Raw genomic sequence first — 26,442 nt, forward strand, 5'->3', positions numbered from 1 at the left:
TATACCAATTATATTTTCCTTTGTCGGGTGGAAAATGTATTGACTCTTCATGACTTTTTCTGCTCCTTTTGCAGCTTTTCAATTCGGACCTCATTCAATACTTTTGAATCCTGCTCTTTTCATGATGTCATGATCATAACAAGCATGGTGTCATTTTAAAAAGAAATAAATGATCTACTGAATGATGTCAAATATGCATTGTGTAACATTCGGAGTTGGGAGATATTAATGACCAAACTCAGATTTCCAAACTTTTTTGAAGGTTTTAAGTCGTGATTGTTGACCCTTTCTCATAACTCAGGCGGCATATTGTGAATAGGGTGGAAATCATGTATTTATCGTGAAAAAGGGGGACAACTTCATTGTCATTTAATCACGGTCATATTCAGCTATAATTAAATAAAAGCGATTTTCAAAATAGAACTTAAAAAAATTTAACTGTATTATCCAGAAATAAATGCCATAGAATATTCTATCTCCGTATTGATTGAGCTATGTTCTATTTATGAACTTCCTTCTCAGGTACATTCGTTGTGCAGTTTTTACTCCGAATTAATATACAAGACCCCCATGTAGAACCACGATGCTACTGTACTCTTTTTTATGTCCAGATCATATAAACGTCGGAAAATCAATTACTTCCATCTATAACTTTACACTGGAAAACAAAATAATTTATGCATTAAGTTGTGATTCAAATAAATATTCAATTCAACAATCTAAGGTCTGAAACACATGGATCGTCGTCAATTTTTTTTTCACTGAATTTTAGGAACCACCAGGCAAGGAGTATAATTACTAGTCGCAGTAAATCTTGAAAATTTTTCAAATCCATATGAACCTTAGGCAATGGTGGATCTTTAGCCCTTGATTGCCTAGAACAATAGGTTACATTTTTAGTTAGGTTTCATATTTCTGCTTCCTTCTTTTCTTTATGAGGTCATCGACGTGAATGATAAAGGTATAGAGAAAAGGGTTGATCGTTGAATTGATAGGGACGATGAGAATCACTGTCCAGGCATAGAGGGAAGGGTGGAGGGTGACTGCACCGGTCTGAGATAGGATTCCCATGATGATGACAGGCATCCAACAGACGAGGTCAGTAGCAACGATCATCGCCATACGAACGGCCAATCTGGTCTCTTGCTTATTGGAGCTATTTTTCCGAACTCTCGCTGAAGATCTTGAGGATTTGACGAAGATCATTATGTAACAGATCAAGATAAAAGTGAAAGATACAAGGTTGAAACCAATGAAAACTATAAGGGAAAATAGCCATGGGGGCCTGGAACTGTTGTCTGTGACTACGAAATTTACCTGATACTCAAAAAAGAAATTCCCTGTGATCTCCAATACCCCTGTGTCTGCAGCTTCGACATGAAGAGGGAGACCAAGGCAAACGTCGGAGAGGCCATAAACATCCGGTCTGTAAGATGTAATGATTACCAGACTCAGGCTTAACATTATGGTGAAAACCCAAACAGCACTGACAAGAATCAATGAACTTTTGCGCTCAATCTTCAGGTCTGGCCTAAATGGAAACATGATGCAAATGAACCTATCAACGGTTATCAAGGTCAGGGTTAAGATCGAAGCCTCACTGGAAAGAAAGCCAAGGAAACCGGCAAACCGACAGAGCTGGGATCCTCGCCACTGAGGGGCGCTGAGATAAAACTCATTTCCATAATAAAGATCGACAGAAGTGATAATAATCATGTATAGTCCCATTAGAATATCGGCCATTGCTAAGCTAGCAATAAAGGTATTCTGAACTCTGGAAACCTTCTTTTTCCTATCCCGTAGTCGAATAAAGAGAACAGCGCCGTTGCCACCTAGAGCCAGCAAACCCATGACCCATCCTGCAATCCTCAAGGCCAAGTTTGGATATAACCTGCTACATGTGTCCAAGGGACTGGTCTGTGATGTCCTTGCGCAGGTGAAGTCAGCATTATCTTCCAGAAGACAACATAGACGATTGTCAGAGGTAGACCTGAGTAAAAAAATAGGTTAAAGCTAAATGACAGTAGTTGCAGTAAAACACTAATTTCGTGAGAAAGTCTGTAAAACCAAAGTTAAGTATTACTATATCATCGTCAATCTAAATCTGGTACAGTTAAATGAACTGAACTTTGTGAAATCATAAAATCTAAGCTGAAAAACAATCACACTGAAGATCGCCAACATAGATAGGCACACGTGGGACAGTGTATAATATATTGCTGAAATAAAGATAAGACGGAAGTGCCCGAATTCGTGCTTATTTGGCTTATTTCTCAGCAATTACACAATTTATTCCAGAATCTGTCGGCACATATTTTTTAATCATACAAACAGACACTTGGGAGGTCATTATATTGGATTCTGTAAAAAGTCATTTTGAGATCGTTACCACAACTGGCATTTATCTTTAACTCTTGAAAACTTCGGGTTGGATTCGATATGTGTATCAGTAATAGTTGGGCAACAATCGGTTAAAGTGATTCAATTAAAGTGATTCACACTACAGGTATATATGCACCATCTACATTTATATCGCAGTTAGTATCTATACTGATAGAAAGAAAGTTTGAAAGGTTTATCACGTCATGACGCTGGCTTCGAATTTATTTTTCATCAGCAATTTTGCAATCGAGACTATTCTGCCATCGACTATTAAAATCAGCTTGTACGATAGCCTAATCTGTTAAATTGAATTAATATCGCTATAATATCCAAAAGTAGCCTTTGCGATGACGATACAATGTCACCAACTATTGAATGTTCGACAAGTGCCTCGAACCTTTGGCATTTCGGATTGAGATCAATGTCACTACCATACCAGACGTAGCTTCTCGCGAGCGGGGCTGTTTTAAACACTGAATCTTGCTGCCACGCTTACTTCACTCCAGTCGTCATGGTCGTTCGTTGTGTCTATTTTACTGCAGATTGAATGGAATATTTTGGGTAAGTGGCACAACTACCAGTGTGAAGTATATAGGAACTGAAGTGTTTACATAAGTGAATAAAGTTTTTTCGTTGGATCACGAAATACTTGGATCAGAACAAAATGTAGTCTACAAAATTAGACTCATAGTCTCGAAGCGTGTGCTCACACTGAATAGTAAATAAATTATTGAAAAATGACATATACACCATCTTACATTTTCTCTACTGATGTTAGACCAGTTAGGGCATCCGGGCTAACGGCTCCGAGTTCAGTACCAAGGAAGAATCTGATTACAAAAACCAGTACAAACAAGAGATCATAATAAGGTTCATTAGCTAATAGACAATGATGAATCTACTTCCACTACTAAAACAACAAAATATACTACAATTACCGTACTACTACTACTACTACTACTTTTACTAATAATTGTAGTATTGTTTCTACTACTACATTTTTTTTCCTGTCTTGCGCAACATATCCTTTACAACGAAGACCTCTTTGTGTAAAAAGCTTTGCATTTGTTCAGTAATTATGTTTCCGTCAATATGATTTCTTTTTCTCTTTTTCTTTCCTGTAATACATGCATGTACGCATATAGTAAGTCGACTATAATTTCTTCTTTTCCAAGGGGGATCCACAATTTTACAAGCTTTGCTTTTTGGTGGTTCCCCCTCATTTCCATTTATGCCCTATATTATACTGTTTCGTTTTTTTTTACGAAGTAAGAATGCCCTTCTGTAAAATTGTATTTAATTTGTATTTTTTTTATATTACTCTGTATTATGTTTTGAATGGAAATGAAATAAAAGAATTGAATTGAATACTACCACTGCTATAACTACTACTACAACTGTTTCTACTTATTCTGGTACTACTATTACTACTACATCTACTACTACTACTACTACATCTACTACTACTACTACTACTACTGCTACTACTACTATTACTGTTTCTACTTCTTCTGATACCATGGATACTACTACTACTACTACCTCACTCCTACTTTTGATACAACTATCATTACATCTACTACATACTACTTCTCTTAATTTTTTACCACTGCTACATGTATTATCACAACAACACTGCTACAGTACTACTGCTACTACTAATACTACTAGTACATGTACATATACTTCTACTACTATTACTTCTACTAATACTACTACTTCTACTACTACTACTACTACTACTTCTAATAATAATACTAATAATAATACTATTACTTCTAATACTACTATTTCTACTACTTCAGATACTACAAATAATATTACTACTTTCACTACTACTACTACTGCTATTACACACTATATCCAATGGAGAAAATAAATGGCGGGGTAAAATTACTTACAGAAACTGAAGAGACGCCATATTTTCAAACGTAAAGCCATCAATGGATTGAATGTGGTTGTTTATCAAATCACTGAAAAGGGAAAATAATAAACCCACATGTCGTAAAAGGAAAATGCATTCTGAAGTCCAGCAGACTGTACTCGATCCAATACAACACCACATAAAGAAAAAAAGATGAATCACATTTTTTTATTTAATGAAAAAAACTTCCAAGAAATAACCTTTTTTCATCTTAAATTTTGCATAGTGCTAGGAATGTTGAATGTAGAATTTTCTGCTTCAAGCCAAGAAAAGTATGAATCGGCTTAAAGTCGCAACCAAAGATGACGTCATTACGGATTGGAATTTAATTTTCATTTTCACTTTTTTTCATTTTAAATTTCATTTATTTTCCTTTTCCAATACTTATTTTCTTCCGTACAATAATTCAGATATATAAACAATGAAATACCAAATTTCTACGTACAGTTACGATTATCACAATTAGCAAGTTGGAAATGGGGAAGGCTGTTAAAAAACGGAGCTAGTAGGGTGAAGCCTCCTATGTAGTATTGTGCATTGTACAAATAAAACACACAAACACACTGACAACTTGAGTAGTAAACCAGATAAAAGTCAAAATTACGGGAAGAAATAAAATAGAAATAGAAAATGGTTTTCCTACAGAAAGGCTCAAAACAGCCTGGAATTTCGATTTCGGTGTATAGACCGTTTTTCGAATTTTAATAAGTTGGAATAACGATATCAAACACCCCCCCCCCGTGTTAGTAGTAATATATTTAGCTGAAAATACAATTTTTTATTGTATTTATTAATTTCTTTTATTTTTTATCATTATTCATAAACTAATCTTTTCTTGTTTTCATTTATTCATTATTTTTGTGTGTGTGCGGGGGGGGGGGGGACGGGAAGGGCACTGAACGCTCTATGCACATTGGGTATGGTATACAAAACGTGTACTGACATGTAATAGGCATACTACCAGTTATATATTATAGTAGGTAATGGCATTTTAGGCATATTTATGGCAGTTTTAATTGTTTTGGTGTGGTATACACTAATGAATTGGAGTTGGGCTGACCATTTATATCAATGTGGAAGCAAGCGAAGCGAGCGAGCAAGCGCACTTTTCGTAGTTGGATGCTGAAAATCATGGGAGAGACTGAAAGTATTAATGGTGTTTTGATGCTGCCTTATGAGCGTCGGTTTAATTGATTTGTACTTACAGATACGAAAGCGATATGAGACCTGAAAACATCCCTCGTTGCAAGTGCTGAATGGAATTAGACGACAAATTTCTGAAAAGAAGCAAAACATACGCATAAGAAAGCGCATTATCAATTCTGAGGTATTATACATTTGTTTCAACTGACGTTGATATTTGAAATATTACTTTATACTGCTTAATTGTTATATTGCATAAATACAGGTGATTGTGAGGTATAGTTATTTTATCTAAGACAATTGCTTCCGTTTCCATCACAGTCATTTGTAAAAATATTTTTTTTACAAAAATTATCAACGGTTTCCCCCATTAAAAAAATTCCCCTTTTCATACAAGAGAATCTGTGCTCTGCTAGATACACTTGAATGTTTCCTTGTTTGGGTACTCATTCAACTCGTAATGATTCGTTTACATTTTGGATATTGACGAATTTATTGGACACAGATTTGAATGAAATCATGCATAAGATTAAAACGTTCTTAAATTAATGGTATTACATACTTCTATTTTAGGAAATCGTTAATTAATTAAAGAATTACAATAATTGAAGACTCCTTAGTCCAGAAAACGAGCCGACCTCGATATCGCTAATGTTGTTTGATTCCATATACCTGAATGTGATGAAAATAAAACAATAAAGAATGATTGATAATATAACCTGTTGGAATACACATTACTAGTAGTTATATAGAAAAAAATCTAAAATTTCAAATATATTTTTTTTTTATATATTGAAAATGTTGTTCAAAATTAGTATTATAGACAACAGTAATGAACATCGTCAAACGTAGAAAAGCATCAGTCTTTGTTCAATTTTGTTGGATGTGATGCATACTAACTAACGGCTATAATATTTCAACTGGAAAAAATACATGAAAGGGTATTTTTATCAATAGCTGAAATTATAATTCATATTGAATGTTTGACAAGGAGGAAGATTGATGTTCTACTTCCGTAGGTAAAAAAAGGAAATTAGGCTTATCAATAATTTGCGAAAAAGATACAAATTGACTTTATAACATTAATTTCATCAATTAGTCAATTATTTTTCCTTAGAATCTTATGAACTACTATTGTATCATTGCATTTGCTTGGAACATGCATTAACTTGTTGCTACTATACCGAAAAAGAAAGTTAGTCGACAGGAATAGTAATAGGGAAAAAGGTTGGCGTAACATACTTACAGAAATTGTAAACTCTCCATACCATAAAAGAACCCCTGTTCGATCCGACGAATTTTGTTCTGTGAGAGACCCCTGTCAACGTCATTGATATTAAAGATTAATTAGTAATGATATAATATGTCAAGGAAAATTTAGAAATGAACTGATTGAATTGAACACCAAAGCTCGTAACGAATGACAACCGATAGAACGCTTCAATTCCAAGGAATATGCATATATGAATAAACATCGCCGCATTGTTCAAATTTGGATCATGTAGATAGAAATTTACTTTTCATTTTGATTTCACGGGGGGGGGGGTCGCCCCATAGAACAAAACAATAATAAAAAATAAAATCTCATAGACAAATTCTCACTTTTTAAATGAAATGTACCCATGGTGAAGTAGCACATTTTGACAAGAATACAATAAAATGACTTTTTCAACTTAACTTTTTCCTACTCTTATCCCAAGCCCAAGCTCGCTGAACAGAATGCAACATTCATGTGTATTTTTTTATACAATTCATAATTTGATATCATGAAATGCAAAGCAGATTAATGAAAACAATGAAATATAGATGGAATCAACAATAAAAACCTATGGCTTGGAAGAACATGATCTCCCTATATAGATATCCCTTTCAACAGCGTTTCCCCCTCAACCTACATTACCACAATTTTTTATACAGATTAAATGTAAAAAAAGAAGACTTTATTGGTATCCATTACACCGCTACAAAACACTCTCATACATTCCACTTGTCTTATATACGATGTTATGAACCAAACAGGTTTAGTACTATTTGTGTGTAATGGATCCAATGGCTGGTATAAAAAGAAAGTGGTTACACTTGAATAAAGATTTTGATAGTATCTGAAGACAGAACAAATGTCCATGTTAATGAAATCGAGATTTTGAGCTGTTGATTCAAAGGAACTAGAACAAGGTTAAAATTGCTAAGGAAAAAAAAAATAAAACACGACTTTAATTACTTACAGGCTTCTAAGATTTATCAAACCGGTAAAGGCGCCAGGTTGCAGACGGACTAAGCTGTTATTACCGAATTCCCTTAAATAAAACAAGAAACAAATACGAATAAAGAATATAAAGAGTTCATAAGAATTTCTTGAGACTTTCATCTCGGTCAGAAAAAGGGGATGAGGAAGGGGGTGGGTGTAGACAAGACAACACCCTCCCAAAGTTCCGTTGGAATGGGACACATCCCACTTTTACAGGCCCGTATTCAGAGCGAATACCATCAACCCAATTCTTAAAGGTCTTTCTTTTCAAAACTGAGTATTTAGAAAATGCGAGATTGATGTGGTGTTTTAACCATGCTATTTTTTTCATCACGTTAATCGTTACAAAAAATAAGTTAGGGTGCAAATTTCAAGTTGAGGATGTAAAATCTTTTTAGCTCGCGCATCCAGGTAGCATCCATTGTGTAGTCTAATACCCATTCTCTCAACGGCTAAAAAGGGTCACGTTTCAGATCAGAATATCAACAAGTCTTCAGCCCACGATTCGAGTTTGCATAGTTTAGTTCATTTATTTCATTATTAAAACAAGGCTAAAGCCATTTTGTGTGTGGCCCACTCATGAAAATAACTACAAATATTGTGATTTGCGAAGGCACGCAACAGAATTGTATCGAAACTTCATTGTGAAAAGACTGGGATGGAATAACACTTACTATAAAAACCTTGCACGTAAACTTTGATGTTGACCTGAAAATGACATTTGACCTTACCATGTGACCTCCGACTGCAGCATAACATGCAGTCCCCAAAGTCCATCTACCATCTAAGTTTGGTTGAAAAGTGACTTACGGTTGCAGTTAGGTGTCGTAAGAGTCTTGCATGTAAACTTTACCGTTGACCTGAAAATGACGTTTGAACTTACCATGTGATCTCCGACTGCAGCATAACATGCAGGTCCCCCAAGTCCATCTACCATCCAAGTTTGGTTGAAAAGTGACTTACGGTTGCGGAGTTAGGTGTCATAAGAGAGTCTTGCATGTAAACTTTAACGTTGACCTGAAAATGACCTTTGACCTTACCATGTGACCTCCGACTGCTGTATAACATGCAGGTCCCCCAAATCAATCTACTATCCAAGTTTGGTTGAAAAGTGACTTACGGTTGTCATTAGGTTTGTGACGGACGGACGACACTTGGATCCCGAAGTCTTGCCTTCACCTCTGGTGGGCGAGACAAAAAGTGTGTAATTACATGTATGTTTTAGGTCTTACTGTGAGAAGTTTTTAGCTCGTGCTTCGCGCTCGCAACGAGATACACAAGTTGTTTTACCGAAAACGATATGACCCACGTGCATCAACTTTATACAGTACGTTGGATGTATAGATATGTTCGTTTCCAATGAAGCCACACGTCGGCTGTAAACTCCCAATTGTATATACTGATTACAACTTGGACCATTCATATACCAAACATCATCAAAAGTCATTTTTTTCTTGATTTACTACCCCCCCCCCCCCGCCACACACACACCTCCTGAAAAAAAACAAGGCTTCTATATTTACAGAAACAAAAGGCTCTTCAAGTCAGCAAACGAACCATTTTCGACCGAGAATATCCTGTTTTGTCGAAGATTTCTAGCACAGAAATATAAATGTCAAAATGATTAGAAATACTAAAATACACAGATACACAAGCATGCAATTTGTTTCACATTATTACCGGAAAATCAAAATTTAGTAACGATAATAACTTTACAAAATGATAATGACATAGCATTAAATAGGTAAGAATATATCCGAATTTGGTCATACCAGCAATGCATTGTAAAAATAAACACTTTGGTTTGGCAGTCGGGGGGGGGGGGACAGGGAGATCACACCTCCATTCTGATATTCTTTAAAAAAAAATAACATAAAGGAGACAAGATGACGAAAACTGGAACCTATACCGATAGATAACTTTGTGATATGATCATAATAGTATTATGGTCGTGATATTTTCTCCCGGATTGCTATCAAGATGAATCATTGTTAAGCAAGCGACCAGAAGTCGGACGATTCAAGGTCCTCTCGGAGGGACCTGGGGATGACAATAAATGCTTTACCAAAGATACAGGGGAGGTGGGAAGGGAAGTATCGAAATCATCATCAAGAGGGGGGTTGGAACTTTAAAACAAATAATGTATTGTGTGGACTAGTGGAACACAATGAAAATCATCCTCCTTCCCTGCATATTGCTGTTCTTATCATTTAACTTACTTAGCGAGAGAGTGAGGTCATGTAGATGAGAAAATGGCACCTTTGTATGGCATTTTACATAATGAATTCAATACTCCCCCTGCATCCTTGCCTGCCCCACCAAACACACTTGTAAAATGTTCAATTGACAGCCCGAACTTGAACAATTCACTGAATGAGAACGTATTTAATGTCTTATCTATAATTCGAATCCTGAAGGAGATACCGCTGCGACATTATGCACTAAGACTCAAGACTTTGTGAGTTAGTAGTTCAAGCTACGACATTATATATGCGTTGACCATGTTGACTGTGACATTATGCGTTGGTTGATTATCGCAAAGTGTCATTTCCTGCGACATTGTGCTTTAGAGTGACATTATTATCCTACCACCCATTTATATTGGTGACTTAAATTTTACGATGTAAACATTTATTTCTACCGATGCATGTTTTGTAATTTCGGATTTTTTTTTCGTTGGTGATGCAACAAAAACATAGACAATACTTTGAAATTTAACTTAAAAGCGAAACATTACAATAAACATTATTCATTATAAAAAAATAACTTACAGTATTTGCAAAAGCTGTAAACCGGTGAAAGTTGTATTGTGGAGTTCTTGAATATTGTTTTCCGCTAAGACGCTATGAAAGCAGAAAAAGATAATCACAGATACATAATTTTGGTTTTCATATAAACCTTTGATAAAAAATGCACTATTGTCTATTCAAGTCAGTGCTATTACACAAAACAAATAAAGATATTTTGTAAGAGCATGGCAAGAAATAGATTACCCTTTGTTCATGGGGGAAATGTTGCGCCCCCCACCCACCCACACATAAGATAATCCTCTGCTCCACCGCCAATGGTAACATGATTCGTTTTATTTTCCTCTGTCATGATTTACAGTCATGAAAATTAAGATTTCAGTTTCAAAAAAGTAATTGAAAAATAAATCAAAATCAACGTTTAATTATTACCAATGTTAGTTTGGAATGATTATTTCACGGAATGAATTGTTGCAACGTAAAACCATTAAAACAAACAAACAATTCCATGTCCACAGTTTGATTGATAGTCAATTGATCATTGATTTATTCGGATGAGTGCAGTACCTTTTGGAAAAAGGTGAATTATGTATGCCAATTTGTGTTTTCTCTTTTTTATCAAATGTAAACTGGAAATTTTTACTTTATTCAATCGGTGTATCTGCATTTGAATTCAATTAAATCGAATTTGAATTGAAAACTATAACCAATATTTCCATTTTGATGAAAAGAATGGGATGTAATACCTTTGGGACGGCTTATACTGATCAGTCGGGTCGCGTGCGCGTGCGAATCACTCGGGTTTTGGATTTTTGACGACTTTTTTTGGATTTCGAAGCGATTTTTTTTTTAATGTCTTCAATGGGACAAACACGCTGGGAAAATAAAATGAAATTGAAACTCGAGCTACGTTTTAAGCCGGCAAGTGCCTTAAATGATATGTACTTGACTACTATTTTAACATAACAAACAAGCAAATCAGCCATGCAACCCGACTGATTAGTATAAGCCTTTGGGACCGAGTTTTATGCATCCAAAAATACCGTAGTCCCCTCCAATCATGGCAATACTGCATACACTGCTTGTTATGTAAGAAGGAATGACAATGATGATTGTAATTATTAGCACAGTGGCGATAATGATAAAATGGCTTCAGTTTCTTCCGATTTATTTATTCCGTGGAAGTGGTACATATTAAAGTATACTTATTCTTACAGCGTACGAAGGCTTGGAAATCCAATGAAAGTATTGTCGTCAATGCGGTGCAAGTTCACACCATACAGAACCCTGTGGAGAAAGGGGAATACGGAAGAAAGGACAATCATGAGCTAGAAATGACAGTCATCTTCCAACGTTGATCGGTAAAGCAGAAATTATTTCTGTTAATTACTTGTACGAAAAGATGAATGTCGAAGAAACAAATCAATAAAGGTTTGAAAAGATGAACAAGGAATAAGGGACTTATGAGCACTTAAATATTGACATTCTCCCATTGTCAATCTGACATATATATATATATATATATATATATATATATATATATATATATATATATATACACAACAAAAAAATTAAGTCCCCCCTTAAACAAACATCAATAATTTCCAAACCAATTCGAGTTTTTAATATATTTTTACATGAGCGTGTAGGTAATTTTATAAGCTACCCTATGAGTAAATGTTATGGACGTATTTTACGTCATGCTTCAGTGAGCACCGTCAGAAGGCAAAAATGTCACTTTTTAAAAGTCACAAGCCAAATATCATGACTTTGATTCCATTTTATTGGAACTTATTGCTCATTCTCATCATGAAAAATAGTCAGAAGGCTTATAAAAGGTACCTTTTAAAGGACGAAACAACTTTTTGGGCTAAATTTCACGGTTGAATAAAGACAAGTCAAAATTTGCTATAATTTGATATTTTACACGTTTTTATCAATAAAAACGATAGAAGATAATGACAGATATTTTTGGGAAGAGTTTCTTCAACAGTATTCATCGTTTCACGGTTCAATGAACATTTATCGAAAACAAAAAATACGATTTTCAAATATCATAGGCAAGTATTGTTTCATTTTGGTAACTAAAAATGATCTTTTCTCAACTTTTTCGTTGTGTTTATGACCAATTAACATGCTTCAATGATTCAAAGGCGTTTAATTAAACATTCACGCTTGAATGAACATGTGGAATGTGATTAGCTCTTTTTTACGTTATTGGAAAAAATGCAATTTGTAACTATGGATATCTGTCACAAACCTCCTTGCATAGTTCATTTGATTTAATTTTTGTGAAAATCCCGATGTTTAACGCATCAGTGAGCACACAATACTCGAAAATTATGCAAATGAGAAGAAAGTTCAAGGCCTTGGCCCCACTCTGTGCTGCATCGAATGGTTATTTTGGTGTGCGCACCTTTTGGATAGTGTTACTCTGAAGCAATGTGCGAAGTTTCATGAAATGACTGTTGGCAGAAGTAACAAAAACCGTCCATGAAACAAACCCTCATTTCAAAATTTGGACTTCCTCTCTCATAGACTTGTGTACATTATGGGTGCATATGTTTACGAATAAGTAACCCCTTATTCAATATGGTGGAACTTTTTTTCAAGGCTGTCTTTAGCAATGTCGTTTGGCAGTAATGTTTATAACCTATGGGCAAAATTCTGTGCAAAAATGAAATCGATTCGTTTATTTATGGATGAGTGAGCACGCATCAAAGTGGGAAAATTGGTATTTTCAATGTCACAGACGCATTTTAAAGGATAATATAGTGATTATTGGGGGCAAATTCGGTTTCAAATGTGACTTTAATTGCTGTTGTTTTTATCATCCATCATTTCTATCACCAAATACTTTCCGAATTTTAAACATTTTCATGGTTGAGCGAGCACAAACGAAAACTTACGAATTAATACTCTTTATACTGCATAAATGTATTCTTTTCCTAACAATTTCTCAGGATCAGTTGAATGTATGGACAAATCAGTGGTAGATCCAGAATTTTAAAATAGGGGAAGGGGCCTATAATCGGGGAAGCCACCAACATTTTCAAATTTTAACATGATTTAACAAGTTGTAGAGGATACTACCATAAACCCCTATGATGATACGTCACAATTCAGGGGCCGCTGAACGGTTTTCAAAGTGGGGGGGGGGGGGGGAGACTGGGCCAAAAGTGAGGGGGGGGGGGCTGATCATGCAAAAAAATCAAAATCGTGTGGTCGTTTTTACATTGCAGCCCCTGCAATACATTGTGTTCACTCAACCATGAACATACCATTTCAAAATCTGGTCTGAAGTGGTTGAATGATGGATAGTAAAACAGCATAACACAATAAAATTCACCTGAAAACAACTTTGCCCAACTTTGTATTTGAACAAACTGAAAAACGACTCTTGTGACTTTTAAAAATGGTCATTTTTAATTCAATCTTTAATTACTCATGCATGACTCAACCGATCGATTTCATTTTTCCTCAGGGTTTGCTTAATGAGTGTAGAAAACCACCTATGAAATATCTTATCTCAAACTAATTCGGTTCAAAAGTTACAGCAATTTGATTTAGGGGGGACTTACTTTTTTTGTTGTGTATATATATACATGTGACGTAGCACTTGTACAACTCCCCATTTATTTATCCCGCTGGTTTCTCTCCTGTTATCTTTATTGTTCCTGGACGTGATTTTATTTGTATTTATTTATTTATTTTATTATTATTATTATTTTTTTTTTGGGGGGGAGAGCAAGAGCCCCCAATCTACATGCTACTCTATATGTATATAAAATATATATATATATTATATATATATATATATATATATATATATATATATGTGTGTAAAGTTATACATGTACAACAGCTTTTGGCAACTCTTTTTTATTTATATATTGTAAGAAATGGATGAAGAGAACAATGGTAGGCGTAGCTTAAATCAAGGTTCCCCAGAGCTATCTACCCTTTGGAAAAATTGGTGATGCCGAAAAAATGTCTCTGCCGGGAATCGAACCCGGGCCCCCCAGCTTTGAACGCCGGTGCCTTAACCACTAGACCACAGAGACGGTTAGTAGCTAGGGCGAGCCCGATCCGATTGACCGTCAGATAGACAGATTTTCGACACTATACCAATTATATATTCCTTTGTCGGGTGAAGGTGAGTTTTGAACAATGACAAGCCGCCATGCCTCAGCTGGATCAAAGCTATTGCTTCGATACAGTACACATATGGGAGAAGAAATACAAATGTGTAAAGTTATACATGTACAACAGCTTTTGGCAACTCTTTTTTATTTATATATTGTAAGAAATGGATGAAGAGAACAATGGTTCAAAACTCACCTTCACCCGACAAAGGAATATATAATTGGTATAGTGTCGAAAATCTGTCTATCTGACGGTCAATCGGATCGGGCTCGCCCTAGCTACTAACCGTCTCTGTGGTCTAGTGGTTAAGGCACCGGCGTTCAAAGCTGGGGGCCCGGGTTCGATTCCCGGCAGAGACATTTTTTCGGCATCACCAATTTTTCCAAAGGGTAGATAGCTCTGGGGAACCTTGATTTAAGCTACGCCTACCATTGTTCTCTTCATCCATTTCTTACAATATATATATATATATATATATATATATATATATATATATACAGTGCGTCCCAGAAAAAACGAAACCGAGATTTAGCGATCATTTATCATTACTTAATCATAAATAAAATAAACAAATGACCTACCAATTTAAAGCTTAGAATCTCCTCTTTCATCTGATATTACTTAGATTATTTCTCATTCACGCATGAGTGAGCAAATACAATTTGAAGAAAGGATATCAAAAACTCGTTTGGCGGGCGGTATCTGGGTTTCAAAAAGAAAAACACATTTGTTAAAAGTTCAATATCTCTTCTTTAATTTCATACCTAAATTACAGAGAATGGTCTAGAAATAACAAAGTTCTGGTAATTTGAAATAAGGCTTGAATTTCAATAATTTCATAAATTGAAGAGGTTCTCCAGGCTGGCTTTCAAACTCACTCGACACTCCGTTTTGTTGACGATCAGCCATGCATTAAATCTTTTGTTCACCATGCGAAAGCTTCTGTGGGAAACCGGTGAAAACACGTTTATCTCATGAAATTATGGAAATACAAGCCTTATTTCAAATGACCAGAACTTTTTTATTTCTTGACAATTTTCTGTAATTGAGGTACCAAATTAAAGAGCAGATATTGAATTTTTCAGAAATGTGGTTTTCTTTTTGAAACCCAGATACCCCCCGCCAAGTGAGTTTTTGGTATCCTTTCTTCAAATTGTTTTTGCTCACTCATGCGTGAATAAGAAATAGCCTAAGTAATATCATATGAAAGAGGAGATTCTAAGCTTTAAATTGGTAGGTCATTTGTCTATTCTATTTATGATTAAGTTATGATAAATGATCGCTAAATCTCGGTTTCGTTTATTCTGGGACGCACTGTATATATATATTGTCACGAAATGGGTTTTATTTCGTGTTAGGAAATTATTTTTGGTTGATTTATAATGATTTTGTCGTAGCTGGCGATATTACATGCATGTTTCTACAGTAATAACGACGTAGATAGGACATTGAAAGTTATGCATGTTTTGAACCGTTTTTGTGGAATAACAATTTCCTGGAGATGTTTAACTGATTATTATGGTTATCACTAGCTTGATCTAAATGAAAGCTTTAATTTGATATGTCATTCATGCATATCCGGTTTTGGAGACCAAAGTTATAGCTGTTTTAAGATTGTAACAAAGGTTAACTATAACAGATATTGTATAATTAATGCATAAGTACAGTAAGTTGGTGTACTCGTGAGGCTTTGCCGATGATCTGTTGAAATACGGCGCCCACGGGGTGCATTGCACGTAAAGTATGCAGATCGATTTGGATTCGCTATCCAATAAATAAAGTTGGTGGATGCGATCGAAATGATTTATATGATCGTTCGCATGTCTTTCCACGGGGAAACCTAGAATTCTAGGCGACGACTGTGGTTAGATTTCCTTGTATGTTGGGTCTTTTGCACGCCAGCAAGAGACTATACCAGGGCTTGCTCTTTTGGTAGTCTGGTTGGTCTGGAGGCGGACGGTTCGGGGTCTGGAGCAGACGGCTGGTGGTCCGGAGCAGACGGGTTGGTCTGAAGCGGATGGTTGCTGGTCTGAAAGCAGACGGTCGGAGGTCCGGAGCAGACAACGGGGAAAACTACAAGTAGAGCAGAGCCAATGGGTGTGGTCGTGGGAGCCTGACTGCAGAAGGACCCATACATATGGTCGAAGAACCAGACGTCGTTCCGGTACTGAACAGAGGTCGCTGGTTGCAGTACGGTAACAGACGTGGTTGCGGTACTGAACAGACGTGGTTGCAGTACGGAATCAGACGTGCTTGGTTGCAGTACTGAACAGATGTCGGTGGTTGCAGTACGGACTCAGACGTGGTCGTGGTACTGAACAGACGTGGTTGCAGTACTGAACAGATGTCGGTGGTTGCAGTACGGACTCAGACGTGGTCGTGGTACTGAACAGACGTGGTTGCAGTACTGAACAGATGTCAGTGGTTGCAGTACGGACTCAGACGTGGTTGCAGTACGGAATTCAGACGTGGTTGCAGTACGGAGCAGACGTGGTTGCTGTACTGAACAGACGTAGTAGCTGGTCGTAAGCAGACGACGGATGAAATTAACAGAGTCCATGGGTATGGTCGTAGGAGTTTAACTACAGAGAAACCCATACCTATGGTCGAGAGAGCTTAATTACAGGAATCAGATGCATATGGTCGTAGGAGCTTAACTACAGGAATCAGATGCATATGGTCGGGTGAGCTTTTGGAGCTGATAACAAAGAGTGTAGCCGTCTGGAGGTTGCCTGGTGGTGGTACTGACAGGATCGAGGCGTGTGCAAGTGTCAACTGCGGCAGTATATCTCTGCCAAACGGATCCACGACTTAGAGTTTGGAAATCGACGTGGCGACGCACCCGCCGGCGGCAGGCATCCTGACAAGAGCGAGCTGCCGGCGGACCGAACCCACGCCGCCGCCGAGCGATCTCGTCACAATATATATATATATATATACATATGCTAACCACTAACCCGTCTCTGTGGTCTAGTGGTTAAGGCACCGGCGTTCAAAGCTGGGGGCCCGGGTTCGATTCCCGGCAGAGACATTTTTTCGGCATCACCAATTTTTCCAAAGGGTAGATAGCTCTGGGGAACTTTGATTTAAGCTACGCCTACCATCGTTCTCTTCATCCATTTCTTTACACAATATTTAAAATAAAAGAGTTGCCAAAGCTGTTGTACATGTATAGCTTCACACACATTTGTATACTTTCTCCCATACGTGTACTGTATCAAAGCACTAGCTTTGTATCAAAGCATAGCTTTGATCCAGCTGAGGCATGGCGGCTTGTCATTGTTCAAAACCCAACTTCACCCGACAAAGGAAATTATAATTGGTATGGTGTCGAAAATCTGTCTCTCTGACGGTCAATTGGATCAGGGTCGGCCTAACCACTAACCCGTCTCTGTGGTCTAGTGGTTAAGGCACCGGCGTTCAAAGCTGGGGGCCCGGGTTCGATTCCCGGCAGAGACATTTTTTCGGCATCACCAATTTTTCCAAAGGGTAGATAGCTCTGGGGAACTTTGATTTAAGCTACGCCTACCATCGATCTCTTCATCCATTTCTTTACACAATATTTAAAATAAAAAAGAGTTGCTAAAGCTGTTGTACATGTATAGCTTCACACACATTTGTATACTTTCTCCCATACGTGTACTGTATCAAAGCACTAGCTTTGTATCAAAGCATAGCTTTGATCCAGCTGAGGCATGGCGGCTTGTCATTGTTCAAAACCCAACTTCACCCGACAAAGGAAATTATAATTGGTATGGTGTCGAAAACCTGTCTCTCTGACGGTCAATTGGATCAGGGTCGGCCTAACCACTAACCCGTCTCTGTGGTCTAGTGGTTAAGGCACCGGCGTTCAAAGCTGGGGGCCCGGGTTCGATTCCCGGCAGAGACATTTTTTCGGCATCACCAATTTTTCCAAAGGGTAGATAGCTCTGGGGAACTTTGATTTAAGCTACGCCTACCATCGTTCTCTTCATCCATTTCTTTACACAATATTTAAAATAAAAAAGAGTTGCCAAAGCTGTTGTACATGTATAGCTTCACACACACACACACACAACACATATATATATATATATATATATATATATATATATATATATACATATATATATATATATATATATATATATATGTATTATATATATATATATGTATATTGATTACGACTGTATAACTGCAATTGCTGAAAGTGATCAAGTACATGTATATTGGAGGTCATGTACTACAATGTTTAATAGGCTGAAAAATGTTGCTAAATGATTTAGCTGGATACTTTTTTTCGCCAAAGACTAATCATCAACTATATGTATGTACATATAACTCAAATGAAATCATGCGCAGTCAAGCAAGCAACGAAAGACACAACAAAGGTTTATTTTCAATTGGTCTAATGCCAGTTCATCTAATTTCTAACTCGTGTGCTCTCATTTTGTAAATCATCAATTCGTCCACTATCCACATGGTCTAATTGCCAATTTGTCTACCCACCATTTTGTGTAACAACCAGTTGATCCAATAGCCATTTAGTCAATAATACATTTGGTCTAATTGGAAAAGAAAATGGATATTAGACCAACTGGTTATTATACGACATGATCATAGACGAGCCGGTGATTAGACGAAGTGATGATTGGACAAAATGGTAATTGGACCATATGGTTATTAGACGAAATGTTGATGGATAGAATGACATTAGACTGAACGAAGGTAGACCATGTGGTGAGTTGGTAGTGGACGAATAGGCAATTTACCACAACAAAGAGGGACCTAAAATGACACCCGAAAATTTATTGAAGTTGTATTTTAACTAAATTCAATTTTAAAATATGCCTTAGTTGATGATTAACGTTCGGACGAAATCACTTTCGTCGCTTAATCACTGAACATCTCTTTCCAGACTATTGAACTTGCTACTGTTTGCAATTATATAAATATAAATATATATATATATATGTATATATATATATATATATATATATATATATATATATATATATATATATGAATATATGTATATTTATAAATGCGAAAAATTGAAATAAACATACGATATATATTAACACTCACACTTAGCCCGCCCCCCCCCCCACACACACCTATATATGTATATATATATACATATAATATATACATATATACACTGGCCATTATCTCGGCTGTTACTCTTCACATTCTAGTTCAGATATTTTTTTTTCATTTTTGTTACTCTAGCAAGCCCTAAAAATTATAAAACATTTCTATTTATGGAAACTGTACATCAATAGTTAAAAAGTCTAAGAAAAATGTTATTTTAAAAGATTTATAAAGAAATAAAGATTCGAACTAAATGCGAACTCACAAGACTGAAGCCTGGTTTTGACGGTCGTATATATGCATTGGAAGGAGACGCACTTCACCAAGACTAGTCAGGAGAGTTGTTAATCTATCTAGAGCAATTATAGTATCATTTTCCAAAGTAGACGACGCGTACTTGAGTTCGTTTATCGTAGTTAACAACGCCTCTATCAAACTAGGTATAGGAAGATTGGTCTGGGTATGCTCATCTGGACTCCTGCTAATCAAAAAAATGTGGTAAATATTCAACCATAATGGACTGTTCATCCGACTATAAGCAATTTTTAATACGACGAATTATGATTTATATTATACCCATGACGGTGAAATATACATTTTTATAGTGAATATCTACAATATTGCAATAAGATCGTAGCGTCACCGTTCCTTATTATAATACAAGTATGCCAACTTACATGCATCTTACTGTTGAAGGAACAGGCTTGACTGGCGTAGGTAAACAGATTAAACCTGTTGATGAAATCATGTGATAATATACGCTATTATCCAAACTATACTGTCACGACTCACAATCGCAAAGCAAAATGCTGAAAATTTCATCAAAATCGGATAAAAAGTAACAAAGTTATTGAATGTCAGAATTTATATATTTTTGGGGAAAACAGTTATATGCACATCGCCATGAATATTCATTAGGTAGGCTGATGATTTTTTTCCTTATGTTATTACATGAAATCATAAATGTTTCATTTTTTCATACATATGTAAATGTGTATCCATTATGATAAAAAAGTTGCAGCAGTAAATAACTAACATGAGTAATGTTGTCAATGCAATTGATATAGTTCTTGGTACATAAATGCTGAAATAACCTAATTCCATATGATAAGATTCAAAAGAACAAGTGGGGTTATGATATCATCAGCCCACCTGATTATTATTCATAAAGACATGTCTAGAACTGTAAATCAATAAATTCAATAACTTTGTCATTTGTTATCCAATTTTGATCAAATTTTAAGCATTTTGCTTTATGAATCTTACTTTATTTATTGAACGAAATATCCCAAGCGTGGAAAATCCCTTTAAACAAGAATTTGGATGATGGTTTTAGATAAACCTACAATTAAAAACAGAATATTAACAAGTGAACCGAAGTGCGTGAATGAAACTGTAGTAGACGCGATAATTTTCTAGATGGTGCAACACGCTGTAATGGCCACGGTCAGTTGTATTAAATGAAAAGTCCACCCTAACAAAAAGTTGATTTGAATAAAAAGAGAAAAATTGAACGGGTATAACACTGAAAATTCCATCAAAATCGGAAAAAAAAGAAAGTTATGAAATTTTAAAGTTTCGCTTATTTTTGCAAAGCAATTATATGCGCATCATGGTCAGGATTCAAATGGGGGGGGGGGGGGGCTGATGACATCACTCACTCACTATTTATCTTGTATTTTATTAGATGAAACATGAAATATTCTAATTTTCTCCTCATTGTCCTATGAAACTAAGTTTTATTCCGCCTTGAACATGTGGCATTACCATTGTTATAGACTTTTATGGTTCAGTTATTAAAGTTGACCTTCAACGAGTTTTGACAACTATTACGTAGATGCTTTTTGGAGCGTTGAAAATCTATTGAAAATGCTCGTCAAATAAAATTATCGGCTTATAGTTCATCGTTGAAAATGGTGAACTGGGACAACTGATCACTCTAAGATCAATTGATTTTTAAAACAAAGCTGGGTTATGAATTCTAGTCATGGCGCAAATTACTCCATCAATGAAGTGATCCGAATCGTGCAGCGCTTGGACCACGGAGGGTAGGTCAAATTTGACGCGGCAGGAAAGTATGTTTGTGCGTAAAAGGCAAAAGCCATATAAATAGCTCTTAAGAAGTGCATAATTACTTTAAATGTTACACAAATAGCGAAAAGGCATTAGTTCCATCATGCGAGATTCAGCTAGAGGTGATAAAGATATTCAACAAGGCATGTTACAGCAAATACGACATTATCCGTTGAATGATTTTCGCATTGTGTCACAGTCAACGCATTAACCACTTATGCACAACATCGCAATTCTCAATGTATAATGTTGCATAGGAATTTTCTTCAGATAACATTCAAGACATATTTTCACTCAGTAATTTGTTCAAGCTCTGTCATTTGAACGTTTTTAAAGTGTGTTTGGTGGGACAGACAAGGATGGAGTGGCGGTGTTATGAATTCATAAAGCTGAAGATGGGTCACTTTTGAAAAAAAAAAAATGACATTTCATCATTGTTCAAGACATTATTGTTCATGTTTTTACTCGGAATGAGCTGTATGAACAATAATGTTAAAGGTATAAGTCCTTTACAAATTGTCCTTGGCGGAGAGGGGAGGACGTGATTTTTTCGTTGCTCTTCTAAGTAACGGAAGCACTCCGAGCAATGGTGGCACCAGTATTTTAAAACTGATGGGTGGCATAAAAACAAGTTTGGGGACATATCATGGGGGATAAGATTTATTTTGCATGTTTCATAAAATAGAGAGTAAAGTACGATCTTTAGGGACTAGGGCACTGGATTCACCCGTTGGGTCCATGCTGGGGTGACGGGTCCAAGTATAAAACACGCATATACGTGTTTCTATTACAGTACAATAGCGTTCCATATTTTGACAGGTGTGTTGGCTCAGATGGTAGAGCGTCCGTCTCATAACCGGTAGCTCGGGAGCTCAAACCCCAGCCCCATCAGACGAAGAGACGTTCAAAGATGGGATTTGTTGCAACTCTGTTTGGCGCTCAACGATTAAAGGGATCCTCGTCAAATGGCGCTGCACAGCGGCTGACGGGCCCATTATCAAAAGGGCAAAACAAATTTTCTGAGTATTTTCTTTTTTTCTTGTCTATTTCGAGCAATAAAATAAAATGGATTTTCATATTTTTCATTTTTTCAAAGGAGGTGGGAGGGGGAGAATATGTTAATTTATGTTCCCAGATCGGCGGCTTGATTTTTGGGGGTTGGTTTAGGCCTATGTATCAACCAACTAAAGAATGGAGTTTTAATTTTAGGTACATTTAATTAGCTTTATTATTACAAGAAAGTGTATCTCGCATGGCATAAATAAATACTGCTTTTAGAATATGTGATTCATTTAGGCCAAATAAATAAACATTTTTCAATATTCTTAGCAGCTTCTGGCTATATAAGATACGCGTGTTTGGTTTTATTGATGGCACATTCCTAATACGTGATATATTGCAATATATAAGAACTGATTATTTTCTATCATCATTATTGTTGTTAGTGCAATTACTTTTACAATTATGAGGATTACTATAAGCCTACTCATTGTCTCCACCATTGTAGTAGCACTACTACTACTACTATTAGTAATAGTAATATTAGTAGTATTAGTAGCAGTAGTAGTAGTAGTAGTAGTAGTAGAAGTAGTAGTAGTAGTAGTAGTAGTAGTAGAAGTAGTAGTAGTAGTAGTAGTAGTAGTAGCAGTAGTAGTAGTAGTAGTAGTAGAAGTAGTAGCGGTAGTAGTAGTAGTAGAAGTAGTAGTAGTAGTAGAAGTAGTAGTAGTAGTAGTAGTAGTAATAGTAGTAGTAGTAGTAGTAGTAGCAGTAGTAGCAGTAGTAGTAGTAGTAGTAGTAGTAGAGTAGTAGTAGCAGTAGTAGTAGTAGTAGTAGTAGTAGCAGTAGTAGTAGTAGTAGTAGTAGAAGTAGTAGCAGTAGTAGTAGTAGTAGTAGTAGTAGTAGAAGTAGTAGTAGTAGTAGTAGTAGTAATAGTAGTAGTAGTAGTAGTAGTAGTAGTAGTAGTAGTAGTAGAAGTAGTAGAAGTAGTAGTAGTAGTACAAGTAGTAGTAGTAGTAGTAGTAGTAGTAGTAGTAGCAGTAGTAGTTGTAGTAGTAGTACAAGTAGTAGTAGTAGTAGTAGTAGTAGTAGCAGTAGTAGTTGTAGTAGTAGTACAAGTAGCAGTAGTAGTAGTAGTAGTAGTAGTAGTAGAAGTAGTAGTAGTAGTAGTACAAGTAGTAGTAGTAGTAGTAGCAGTAGTAGTAGTAGTAGTAGTAGTAGTAGTAGTAGTAGTAGTAGTAGTAGTAGCAGTAGTAGTAGTAGTAGTAGTAGTAGTAGTAGTAGTAGTAGTAGTAGCAGTAAAATTATTATGAAAATAAATCTCTCTTCCTTACCTTGATACCATCCTACGGTAAAGCAAATTTCAACAGCTGGTATGCACATACTTGCTGTATGGAAATAAACATTCAAACATTTATGAGACATATGTAATGACGGAGGAGAACGCGCTGATGATGGGAAATTACGATGGTAGTTGTGTTGGTGGTCTAGTGGTGGCTTTGGACGTGGGTTTTGTGATCTGTATAAAGGGTTTGATGGTAATGAAGATGATGTCGATGGTGATCATGATAGTGGTAGTGAATTTTATAAAGGTGATTATGATTGTGGATAACAGTAGTTAATAATCGGTATCATCAAAAACTAAACTAAATACTAAAAATACAAGTGAGGCATAAAATCTGATTAAAAAAGTAAGTGGTGAAGTATATTTAACAACTTGTTCAAATGGGCTGTGCATTCATTTATTTCGATCTCGATCTGTCCTCAACCAATAAGCATTTTAAGAAATGAAATGACTTACGGCTATAGTGGGCAAGAAAGTTCCATAAACACACATCAGTGCGCAAAACAGTGCGTAAGATCACTTTATTTCATTACACATGAACATAAATTCATTCATTAGACACGAACTCCTACATGTATGAACATAATGATACATGTACATTATTGTAATACTTGCATATCGCTTATCCCAAAATCGTATCTAAGGGCTAAAGAAAATCAGTGGAAAGGAGAAAGGAATTTTAGCCAAACTAATGTTTATGTTTTTAGTTCAATCACCCCCCCCAAAAAAAAAATATATACATATATATATATATATATATATATATACACACACACAACAAAAAAAGTAAGTCCCCCTAAATCAAATTGATGTAACTTTCGAACCGAATTAGTTTGAGATACGATATTTCATAGGTGGTTTTCTGCCCTCATTGAACAACTCCTGGAGAAAAATGAGATCGATCGGTGGAGTCATGCATGAGTGATTAAAGATTGAATTAAAAATGACCATTTTTAAAAGTCACATGAGTCGTTTTTTTCAGTTTGTTCAAATACAAAGTTGGGAAAAAGTTGCCCCCAATAATCACTTTATTATCCTTTAAAATGTGTCTGTGACATTGAAAATACCAATTTTCACACATTGATGCGTGCATACTCATCCATAAATAAACAAATCGATTTCACTTTTGCACAGACATTTCTGCCAAACGACATTGCTTAAGACAGCCTTGAAAAAAAGTTCCACCATATTGAATAAGGGGTTACTTATTCGTAAACATATGCACCCATAATGTACACAAGTCGATGAGAGAAGTCAAAATTTTGAAATGAGGGTTTGTTTCATGGACGATTTTTGTTACTTCTGCCAACAGTTATTTCATGAAACTTCGCACATGGCTTCAGAGTAACACTATCCAAAAGGTGCGCACACCAAAATAACAATTCAATACGGCACAGGGTGGGGCCAAGGCCTTGAACTTTCTTCTCATTTGCATAATTTTCGAGTATTGTTTGTTCACTGATGCATTAAACATTGGGATTTTCACAAAAATCAAATCAAATGAACTATGCAAGGAGGTTTGTGACAGATATCCATAGTTACAAATTGCATTTTTTCCAATAACGTAAAAAAGAGCTAATCACATTCCACATGTTCATTCAAGCGTGAATGTTTAATTAAACGCCTTTGAATCATTGAAGCATGTTAATTGGTCATAAACACAACGAAAAAGTTGAGAAAAGATCATTTTTAGTTACCAAAATGAAACAATACTTGCCTATGATATTTGAAAATCGTATTTTTTGTTTTCGATAAATGTTCATTGAACCGTGAAACGATGAATACTGTTGAAGAAACTCTTCCCAAAAATATCTGTCATTATATTCTATCGTTTTTATTGATAAAAACGTGTAAAATATCAAATTATAGCAAATTTTGACTTGTCTTTATTCAACCGTGAAATTTAGCCCAAAAAGTTGTTTCGTCCTTTAAAAGGTACCTTTTATAAGCCTTCTGACTATTTTTCATGATGAGAATGAGCAATAAGTTCCAATAAAATGGAATCAAAGTCATGATATTTGGCTTGTGACTTTTAAAAAGTGACATTTTTGCCTTCTGACGGTGCTCACTGAAGCATGACGTAAAATACGTCCATAGCATTTACTCATAGGGTAGCTTATAAAATTACCTACACGCTCATGTAAAAATATATTAAAAACTCGCATTGGTTTGGAAATTATTGATGTTTGTTTAAAGGGGGACTTACTTTTTTTGTTGTGTATATATATATACAGATAAAAATTAGTGGCAATGATAAATTCTTACCGTTATTCTCATCGACAAAGCAATGGCCAAGCACACACGTATCTTCCAGAGGCAAAGAAGGGCCGAACCTGTACAAAAGTAGTTTGCAAATAAACTGTGA

General features: G+C 35.8%; 1 protein-coding gene across 1 annotated transcript; it reads right to left on the minus strand.

Moving 5' to 3' along the window:
* Nucleotides 1-769: 769 nt before the first annotated feature.
* LOC121421469 (G-protein coupled receptor GRL101-like) lies at nt 770-26,398 on the minus strand. The gene is made up of 13 exons (XM_041616167.1): nt 26,343-26,398; nt 24,067-24,120; nt 20,341-20,395; nt 19,929-20,144; nt 11,660-11,731; nt 10,469-10,540; nt 7,675-7,746; nt 6,696-6,767; nt 6,050-6,121; nt 5,512-5,583; nt 4,284-4,355; nt 3,141-3,212; nt 770-1,990 (listed from the first exon to the last, which is right to left on the minus strand). Exons 2-13 carry the CDS (start codon nt 24,113-24,115, stop codon nt 901-903), a joined length of 1,986 nt encoding a protein of 661 aa, XP_041472101.1. The 5' UTR covers nt 24,116-24,120; nt 26,343-26,398; the 3' UTR covers nt 770-900.
* Nucleotides 26,399-26,442: the final 44 nt, after the last annotated feature.

This window comes from Lytechinus variegatus, chromosome 9 (assembly GCF_018143015.1).
Source record: "Lytechinus variegatus isolate NC3 chromosome 9, Lvar_3.0, whole genome shotgun sequence".
Classification (NCBI taxonomy): Eukaryota; Metazoa; Echinodermata; class Echinoidea; order Temnopleuroida; family Toxopneustidae; genus Lytechinus; species Lytechinus variegatus.

What these genes read in the sequence shown, in the direction of transcription:
- LOC121421469 (XM_041616167.1), bottom strand. Translation starts at nt 24,115, where the DNA reads ATGTGCATACCAGCTGTTGAAATTTGCTTTACCGTAGGATGGTATCAA. An exon ending in CTAAGGAGTCTTCAATTATT is followed by an intron (nt 5,584 to 6,049) that starts GTAATTCTTTAA and finishes GCTTCTTTTCAG; the next exon opens with AAATTTGTCGTCTAATTCCA. An exon ending in CTAACATCAGTAGAGAAAAT is followed by an intron (nt 1,991 to 3,140) that starts GTAAGATGGTGT and finishes TTTTTTACTCAG; the next exon opens with GTCTACCTCTGACAATCGTC.